At 53.0% G+C, this 9,314-nt stretch overlaps 4 protein-coding genes across 4 annotated transcripts; 1 reads left to right on the top strand and 3 right to left on the bottom strand.

Moving 5' to 3' along the window:
- The first annotated feature begins 1,306 nt into the window (after positions 1-1,306).
- ASPACDRAFT_111439 (uncharacterized protein) lies at positions 1,307-2,953 on the top strand. The gene has a single exon (XM_020195554.1). It carries the CDS (start codon positions 1,360-1,362, stop codon positions 2,626-2,628), a length of 1,269 nt encoding a protein of 422 aa, XP_020059913.1. The 5' UTR covers positions 1,307-1,359; the 3' UTR covers positions 2,629-2,953.
- A 522-nt stretch (positions 2,954-3,475) lies between these two features.
- On the bottom strand, positions 3,476-4,213 carry ASPACDRAFT_39191 (uncharacterized protein; the record flags this gene model as incomplete). The annotated part of the gene is made up of 3 exons (XM_020200559.1): positions 3,476-3,831; positions 3,948-4,131; positions 4,181-4,213. The coding sequence occupies 3 exons, from the start codon at positions 4,211-4,213 to the stop codon at positions 3,476-3,478; spliced, it is 573 nt and encodes a 190-aa protein (XP_020059912.1).
- A 660-nt stretch (positions 4,214-4,873) lies between these two features.
- Positions 4,874-5,287, bottom strand: ASPACDRAFT_39190 (uncharacterized protein; the record flags this gene model as incomplete). Its single annotated transcript, XM_020200558.1, has 1 exon — positions 4,874-5,287. One exon carries the CDS (start codon positions 5,285-5,287, stop codon positions 4,874-4,876), a length of 414 nt encoding a protein of 137 aa, XP_020059911.1.
- A 965-nt stretch (positions 5,288-6,252) lies between these two features.
- On the bottom strand, positions 6,253-8,056 carry egl3 (putative extracellular endoglucanase/cellulase; the record flags this gene model as incomplete). Its single annotated transcript, XM_020203195.1, has 5 exons — positions 6,253-7,397; positions 7,445-7,542; positions 7,590-7,654; positions 7,702-7,907; positions 7,957-8,056. 5 exons carry the CDS (start codon positions 8,054-8,056, stop codon positions 6,253-6,255), a joined length of 1,614 nt encoding a protein of 537 aa, XP_020059910.1.
- Between the last annotated feature and the right edge of the window lie 1,258 nt (positions 8,057-9,314).

The following is a 9,314-nucleotide window of genomic DNA, read 5'->3' as shown; positions in this document are numbered from 1 at the left end:
TTTATCTACTTTTTAGAGGCTAATTTCTGTTTTACTATTTTTATATAAAAATTTATTTATTTTTATAAAAGAAGTTATATATTATTATATATAACTGCGGACGCTGCGGTCGGCCGTAGTTTTTTCTAATTTATTTATTTTATTATTTTAATAATTTTTTTTAGTTTTATTTTATTTTATTTATATGTCTAGTCGGGTTCTATTTAGAACTTTTTAATAAGCTATTTCTAATATTACAGAACAGATGGATTTTAATAATTAAAATATATTTTAAAATAAAAAGAAATAATTCAAAAGCTATTTTATTTATTTATATAAAATTTTTTTATATATGCTAAGCTAGCGCTAGTTTAGTATATAGCGTGTGAGGCCTCAGGTACTAACTGGTACCTAAAGCTGAGCTCTATATCAGGGCCTTGGCCCCATAACACGTTCAAGCCACACGCCGGGAGGTTAGTAGTTGGGTGGGTGACCACCAGCGAATCCCTTCTGTTGTATGTTTTGCTTTTTATTGCAAATTCACTGGTGTGACAGATCATGCCGAACCCCTGGACCAGCAGGCATCCCTTTTCTTTTTTTTTTTCTTATTCAGCTATATGTATGAGGTCTGCTTAGAGTGGGCTACACAGCGGGCGGCCGGGAGTCCTTATAGTGAATGCTCCTGCGGGTAGAGTGCCTGAGGACCATCTAGTCTACGAGTCCAACACCTTTGATTGAACTACATACAGTCCAGTCCATCATTATACTGTAGGTGCAAGTGCGGATTATGCCACCGGAGGATCTCGGATTCGTACTTCCGGACCATAGACGGTCATCTCCTTGGCTCTTGAGTCTTGATAAGTTGCCCCAGCCCGTATCCCCCCACTCTTCCATCAAGCCAACTCTAAACCTATTGCAGTTAACCAATTCACCTCAGGAGGTACGCTTTGCATTATCCCGATCCAGCAATCAGATCACTCTAACAGCCTTTGAAATAATTAGTCAATTCCAAATTTCCCATAACGTTAGTGCAACATGTTGATCGCGCGCGCGATGGGATCCCGGTCTAGCACGGATCGGGCAAGTGATCGGCGATCTTCGACTCAGGGATCAAGCCGATCTCTCGCTCCGCAGTTCAGCTGTGTGCCACTGTGCGTCTAACAGGAAGCGATTGACATCTTCGGGTGGTTAGAATCGTGAAGAGGGATCCGACTGCCCTAGGCGAGAGTTCTCTTCGCATGGGCCGCTAATTGCCTGGGTAGTGGGCAATAATTCCGGGGAAAAAAAATTCAAATAGGAGGCCAGTCCCCTCCCCTTGCTGCTGAAGCGTCCATCCAGTCCTGCAACGCCAGAAACACTGCTTCAAGACCCAGGCAAAAAATGCTGCACCAAGCTCTCAAGTCGCTCGCGGTCGCCGCGCTGGGGCTGAGCGCCCTCCTCCCCACGGCGCTGGCGCAGCAGCAGTCGGCCAACGCCAACACGCTGGTGAGCCGGCGACTGACCGAGTACCTGCTGCCGGTGGCCACGGAGACGCACGAATTCGCGCGGGTGCCGAACACGAACTTCGTGCTGCTATCGCAGATGTCGGACAGCGAGCTGGTCAAGATCGAGCTCGACCCAACCACGGAGGAGCCGATCGCGTGGCAGACGTTCCCCATGGGTCGCAACCGCAGCTCGCAGCTGCACGGGGTGTGGCCGTCGACGTTGTACCCGGGGTTGATGTGGCTGACGCTGCAGGCGGAGAACAAGCTGCTACTCGTGGACCCCGGCCGCACGCTGGCGGCCAAGCCCGTGGTGGTGCGCACGATCGACATCCCCGTCCCCGGCAACGGGCCGCACTGCGTCTTCGAGATCGGGAACCGCGTCTGGGCCGGGCTGAAGGTCGCCTCGCCGCAGACGGGCCAGTACTACGTCTTCTCGGCGGATGTCTCCCACTTGAACGCTACCCTCCCCCGGTCTGGCTCCAACTCGACGACCGTCGCCGCCAGAGACCCGAAGCTGTACCCCTGCCTCAACAGCCCCGTCTTCATCAAGGAGGAGCCCACGACCGGCCTGATCTACGTGACCCAGGACACGGACTCGGCCATCCTGCGCATCAACGCCACCAGCGGCGAGACGGCGCAGCTGCCCATCCCGCCGAGCGTGGGCAACAACGCCGTCGGCATGATCTCCGTCGCCGCCGCGGGCCCGCTGCGCGGCGGCGTGTGGTTCACGCTGGCCGGCAACGCCACCGGCGGCACGGGCACCTTCGGCCGCATCGGCGCCGACGGTGAGATGGCCTTCTTCCGGCTGCGGCACCCCTTGCTCGGCGCCAACGCGGGCCTCCTGCACCTCGCGGACGCATCCACCGCCGCCGGCGGCCCCGCCCTCTGGCTGCTGTCCACCTCCCTGCTGAGCAGCAACTCCCCCGACGCCCTGATCCGCGTCACCTTCGACGCCAACATCACCGCCATCGCCGACGAGGAGTACGTCTCCATGCTCACCCAGAACGCCATGGTCCACCGCGTCCTACCCCTCGACCGCACCGTCCTCGTCTCCGAGCTCCACACCTTCACCCTCGCCCAGCTCGCCTACAACCATACCGTCGCCGGCCAGTGGCTGCCCGCCGAGGCCGTCACCAACACCACCGTCTACACCCAGGCCGGTTAGAGAGGGGGGGATGGTTTCCTCGCTTAGGGCCGTTGACTGCTGGATGAGCTGATGAACATGCCTGCCTCCAGGGGGGCATTATACATATACATACTTTTGGTTTCTAATTCTAATCTAATATGATATAATACTTTGGTTACAATATCCTGCGCATTGGATGATGGACAAGTTGGCGATGAACTGGCTGCTGGGTGCTCAGTGAAGCAAGCACCTTTCAATTTTCTGGTACCATTGTAGGGTTTGCGCCTGCTCTCTCTTCTTAGTCTTGTCTTCCGTTCTTATGAGATTGGCATTGATGAGTGCACTTATAAATACCGATGGTGAGAGGCAGTGGAGCCAATCAACACCGTTGCATGCAGACTCCACTTCGATCGGCATGTGAGGGCTTCCTTATTCCTTGCAACACGAAAAATATAGGGCGTTATTAGTGGATGGGATGTGAGCATACGGCAGGTAGATGAACTACTGCTTGTCAACCAAGAGTTCCATTCATGGGGAGAAAATAAAGGAAGACGGCTCGCAGGGCCTTCGCTCTGCGCTATGTACATAGATAGTGCCATGGGTGCCTGAGGCATTTTTGGCGGGATGTATTGACAGGCCGCCTAGGCGCCTGTCATTGGAGCCCTAGTGCTGAAGCAGTGACTGGTGATGATAGTCAAAGCGAATCAACTCTCGACAGTAATAGATACGAGACCCCGTGAGACCTCAGGCACGAGGCAGATAAGACGAATCCCCACCATTCTAACTTAACCCCAATGAAACACCCCTCACGTCAAACCCTGCCCCTCGAGTCCGAATCCAATATCCCACGCACTCTCGTTCAGCAAGTCCAAATGCTCCGCCAGACTCAAGATCTGTGTAGGCACATGGTAATCTCCTCATCCGCCATCATGAACTCCGACTTCACCGCGGGATCCGTCTGCTCAGGAAGGGTCACCATGCGGGAGACGCTTTCCCTTCCATCATCATGATCACTACTCTCCCCACTCACGACATGTCCGGTCATCTTCTGCAGCAAATCCAATTCCTTCTGTCGCAGCGCGGCGGTCATGTTGCCCTTGGCCACAATGTCGGACAGCATGCACGAGGCGGTGAGCACGTAGTTGGCTATTTCTGGCACCAGAGCAGGGTCAATGAAGTGGGCGATGGTGAGAATGAATGCGGAGGAGAAGATCCCTTCCAGGTCGAAAGGGAGGAACGATTCTATCCATTCTGTTGGTTCCATACAACCCGAGAAAAAAAAGAGAGAGAGAAAAGAGAGAAGAAGAAGGGAAGGGAACAGAAAGAATAAAAAATAAGAAGAAGAGTGGCAGACATACCGAGGAGTGACTGCTTATATAGCACAGACAGAGTCCTCAACGAGATATTGGCCAATTGCAAAGAGGTTTCGAGAAGCGGTCTCAGCTGAATAGGGATTACCGACTCGCCGCGCTGATCCAGCAGTGGTTGGAGCCGGTTGATGAGAAAGTGAAGGAACAGCGGACGCGTGGCTAGAATAATACACTGCAACAACCGTCAGTCCACCTGTGATGTATAAGTGAAAATGACCTACTTGGTGGTATTTGACTGTCAGATGGCTCGTCATGGTCGACACTTTACGCAGGAAATGATGCGAGACTTTGGGCCATCTCCTCCGTCTCCCGCAGAACATCGGCCATCTCTCGCAGCACAGAGTGAATCGTGGAGATGAATGACTGTCGCAATCGAAATCCGTGGTGTATACGGCTAGGAGCACCATGTTAGATAGAGCCGCACACCTCGAATGCTGGACTCACAATTCAACACGCGGCCGTCGTGCGGGAAAGCTTGACATGCATGGTGAAGAACAGAGCATCCTCCGACTGATCGTAAGCGACGGGAGCGTACAAGTGATTTCCGCACCTTGGATCGATACTGGACTCCCTATCATCGATGATAGCTGCCGGTCAAGAATATATGCGGACTCCCAGATGTTACGGCACTGATGCGCGATACCAGTCCCCAAAAGTCCGTCGGGTGGCTCCCGGTATATCCCTTACATATACACATCCGGATCGCCTGGCCGACCTGCGATTGCGGTCAGCCATTGGTCAATACCTTCCTGAAGGTCTCCCACATAAACATAGGCTGTATCTTTCATGTCCACCGACACTAGATACAGACCTATCAGGTACAGGATCTGCATGCCACGATTTGGCTGACAATTCAGGCCAATAAAATTCGGTACTAGAGACATGGCCCGTTTGAAGAAAGCTGATCCTGGCGGTCATTTGGGATTCCTGAATGTAGTCAAGAAAGCCTTGGCGAGAGCGATGATCAGAAGGTATTGAATGAACCATGGGGGCTGAGTTCTGGCCTTCTCGAGCCCTCGATCATAGAACTCGTGGAGATGAGGTATGAACTCGTCTTCGTCGACGAGATATAGCATCCGAGAGGAATGGAACTTGACGGTATTGAGCAAATAGAGAAAGTCATCCAGCGACGGCAGCCCCTCCACAACAGAAGCATCTTCAAAATCAGTTTGGGACCAGCTAAGTTCCCAGGTACAGCCATCGATGTGAAAAGGAAGATCTGGGCACGGGTAGTCGGGAACAGCGGAGTTGAAGAGCAGGAAGACGCGCTGGGAGAAGGACCAGGAGGAGGACGGCCCGCAATATCCTGAAGATGCAGCCAAGTCCATGGAAGTCATCTCAAACCTGGAGCTTACTATATCGTCCGGTTGTATCCTTCAGGTATAAGGATGTGGCCGAGACAAGGGGGTTGGTGATGAGTGCCTCGGCGGTACTGACGCATCTAAGACCAATCAATGGGTGTGCCCTGATGCAATGTATGATACTCTACGATTACCGTCTGCGACAGAAGGTAACGGAGGGCTACTCCGGGACACTCTTTCTTCGGACAATTCCTTGGTCGGTGGCGCTGACCGAGGGCTGCGCAGGGCACAGTTGTCCTCGAGCGCACGCAAATAACTAAAAGCGCCGTCAGTCTCGTCTCATGAGTCGCCAAAGATATAAGGGCACCTTTCTGATACTAAAACCATCCTCTCGGGTCTTTTTAACGTGCAATCAACATGACGTCCGACACAAGATTGACAAGGGAACCGGCCGGAGCATTTGGTCTTCCGGTTTTTTACATTCCTCGCAGCTAGCCTGAGTCAGCAGATATTGTCCACGCGGAGAAGCTGATTGATGAAATGATACGCATTTGACACCTTGTCCAATTGTGATTTTCGTCGAAGATGGCATTCTCGATCGTAATAAGCGATGAATGCATCAAATTGGTGGGAAAGTGAGTCACTGAAGCAAGGATGGTTTTCTCGGAGGCCTCTTCCTAAGCAGACACCGTCCGGAGGAGCCCAGGTGGCGGTTGCCATCAACGGCCTCGGACGGGGGGTTCCGGTGGGACATGAACTGGCAGCTATACAAAACCTCGAACATTGTGCGGATATTTCAATATTCTAACTTACATATACACCGGTGGCACAAATATGCTGGGCAAGCCAATCTATATTGTATGGGGATATCCCTAATAAAATTTTCTTAGATATATACAAGAATAAGAATCAAGCTGATCTCCTCCCATCCCCTCGGCTCTTACTAGCCTTTCAGATAATCAACCATCCCGGAGCTACCGCACGATCGCTATTTAGTTAGAGGAGGCGACACACTGGTAGTAGTAGTCGTTCTGCTTCACGCAGGTGTAGGGGCTGGCGCACTCAGTGGGACCGGTCCAGTTAAGTCCACCGCACTGGTAGTACTCATTGACCTGGCCAGCAGCGTTGGTAGCCAGGGCACCCTGGGGGTCGCTGACACCGGCGCTGCCGCTGGCAGCAGCCACACTGGAGGTGACGGGGCTAGGAACGACGGCAGGGGTGGTGGCGGCAACAGCAACAGCGGTGGTGGTAGGCTGCTTGACAACAACAGCGGTGGAGGTAGGCTGGCTGGCAACAACAGCGGAGGTAGTAGGCTCGGTGGCAACAACAGCACTGGTGGCAGCCGCGGAAGCAGCGCTGCTGGTGCTGTGCAGCTTGCAGGGGGACTTAGACTTGGTGGAGGTGGCAAAGGTGGTAGCGGAAGAGCTGCTGCTGGGAGCGGCGGCAGCGACGGAAACGGCGGAAGTGGTCGAGACCTGAGGGTGGGGAGCAGCGGTGGTGGTCTGCTGAACAGCAGAGACAGCGGAGGTGGCTGCGGAGGTGGCTGCGGAGGTGGCGGCAGCGACAGAGGTAGCAGCGGAGCTGGAAGCAGAGGTGGCAGAGTCACCATCAGGGAAGTACTTCTCCAGGATGGGAAGGTAAGTCGAGTAAGCCGGGCCATCGGAGGGCTGCAGGCTGTACATGTAGGATCCCCACCAGGGACCGGCAGACCACCAAGAGGCACCAACCCAGACATCGCTGTTCTCGGACATGTAGGAAAGCATGCCCTCCACAGCCTCCTCACAGACGGAGTTGACACCACCGGCGAATTCTCCAATAACACCCTTCTTGTTGTTGGTCTGGAGCCACTCGGTGGCGCTCTCGAGACGCTCCTTACCGATGGTGGAGCTGACGCAAGTCTCCGAGGTACCAGAGGCATCGGAGTCGAGGTACTGGTGCATCTCGTAGATGATCTTGTCCTCGGTATCGGTCAGGCCGGAGAGGTCATCGTTGTTCTCGGTCCAGGTCCAGGCACCGGAGTAGCTGTTACCCTCAACAAAGATGTACTGAGTCGTGGCGCCTGCGGCACGGATACCGTCAATGGCGGCCTGGTTGAGGCTCAGGACCAAGGACTGCTCCATATCATGGTACTCGTTGTCTTATCGATTAGTCTCATGCTTCATCAGCAGGCACTAAGCAACTCACTGGTATCAAAGATGACCTTGTCGTTGTCAGCGAACTCAGCGGCAACGTTCTTCCACCAGGTCTGGAAATCAGAGGTGGAAGTGATGATGTTTCCGTTGCTAGTAGAGTATTAGCCACGTATAGCACAGAATGCCGGCTTACTTACTATCTTCCATAGTTGTGGGGATCGAGGACGGCGTAAGCTCCGCTGTCGGTGACGAATTGGACGGTCTGTTCTTGTCAGAATAATTCGACGGATATGATCATGTGGCTCATACCGATTTGAGGTCGCTAAGGTAGGCAGAAGCAAAAGAGCCGGTGATGCTGTCGGGAGTAAGACGCTCCATCAGGAAGGGAATACGGAACATGTTCATGCCCGCATCTCTCAGGATCTGGATCTGGCTGGTCGTAGGCCAGGTGTATGTGGTTCCCAGAGTACCAACGCCGGAACCAAACTCAGCACCAGACTCGCTAACACCGAAGACTGCATCGGTTAGCATTGCTATTCTCTATCCCCACAAGGCATGACCTACAGGTGAAACCAGAGGAAGCACGCTTCTTCATCTCACGCTTAGGGAGAGCGTTGACCATGCCGGCAGCAGAGGCCGCGATAACCAAGTTGCTGATTCTCATTTTTGAAAGAATGTATATCGATCTGGTCGATTAAAAGAGTGACTGAAAAAGAATGAATGAATGCGAGAGTAAAGAAGGAACGTCAAGAGCCAGTCTTGATTGTGATGTGCCAAGCAGCAAAGACGAACGGCCGGGGGCTCTCCTTCTTATACCACTCGATCGTCCAGGCACACAAGCTAGTCGGAAGATTCCCTGGCAATTCAACGGTTCCACTGCTTAATCTCGGAGGCAGAATTGGGCGCATCCCCCTGAGACCGCCACTAAAGGAATCGGGACCCATGCACCCGGGTGGATATGTTAAAGTCGAGAACCTTTCGCCCCAAATCCATCTGCCCCGATATGAGCAGGCTCCAGGCCGACGCCGAAGCTAGCAAGGACCCTTAATATCACTTACATGTGATATCTGGGCGCTTCGCCAGCGACTCCGACCACAACTTTCGCGCCTCGAAAAGAAAAGGAATCCCAGCTGGAAACAAAAAATAATCCCGCATCCCAGACATCAACTCCGGCATTGTTGCGACATCCCCTCAATTCTCCTTCGTGGAAAGTTCGAGTTCAGTGGAGAAGGTGGCCAGCACCGTTGTCGCAGCTCAAGGCTTAGCACAATAGGGAAAAACAAGTGTCCCCATCATGATCACCCTTTTCGGAGACATGCACTGGCCCCAAGCCGTCGTCCTTCATTTCTCCAGGTCAAATTGCCGTTTGGCGGCGTGGGGCCACACCATGCAATTGCTAGGGAATCTGATCTAGATGAAACAGCATCGCGTCCCAAGCCTGCCGTTCGTTGGTGGAGCGCTCGGCGATGGAATTCGATTAATTAAATAATTCCGGGCCGAGGACGCACACAAACGGCGAGGTGCTGGCAGTGAAGAGGGCGGTTGATTTCATTCACTTCAGCTCAGAGCAAGATTTGGTCGTCTTGCTTTTCCCCGACTCGCCCGGCTGTTCTTCCCAATTAATTAATGGACCGGTCCGATATTATTTCACCTGAGACATTCACCCTTTGCGACCCACCGAAACCGTCCACCAACTTCCAGGCTTCGCAGTGCTCATTTCTAGACGACCGACCTGTCATATTGGTGGACGTCTTCACCATGATGATCAATAATCGATCATTGATTAGGAAGATTTTTCTCTTGGCCCTGAGTTGAAGATGAGGAGGGGCGAGTATCAATTCTGTTGACGATGGCACGTAATTTTGAATTTTAGGGGTTCCGGTTTGTTTGTGGTTGTGGAGATTTGAGAGGGGACGGAGCGA

This window comes from Aspergillus aculeatus (assembly GCF_001890905.1).
Source record: "Aspergillus aculeatus ATCC 16872 unplaced genomic scaffold ASPACscaffold_2, whole genome shotgun sequence".
In the NCBI taxonomy this organism is placed as follows: Eukaryota; Fungi; Ascomycota; class Eurotiomycetes; order Eurotiales; family Aspergillaceae; genus Aspergillus; species Aspergillus aculeatus.
The sequence above is the reverse complement of the archived record's forward strand: the minus strand, read 5'-3'. Positions and strand labels throughout refer to the sequence as shown.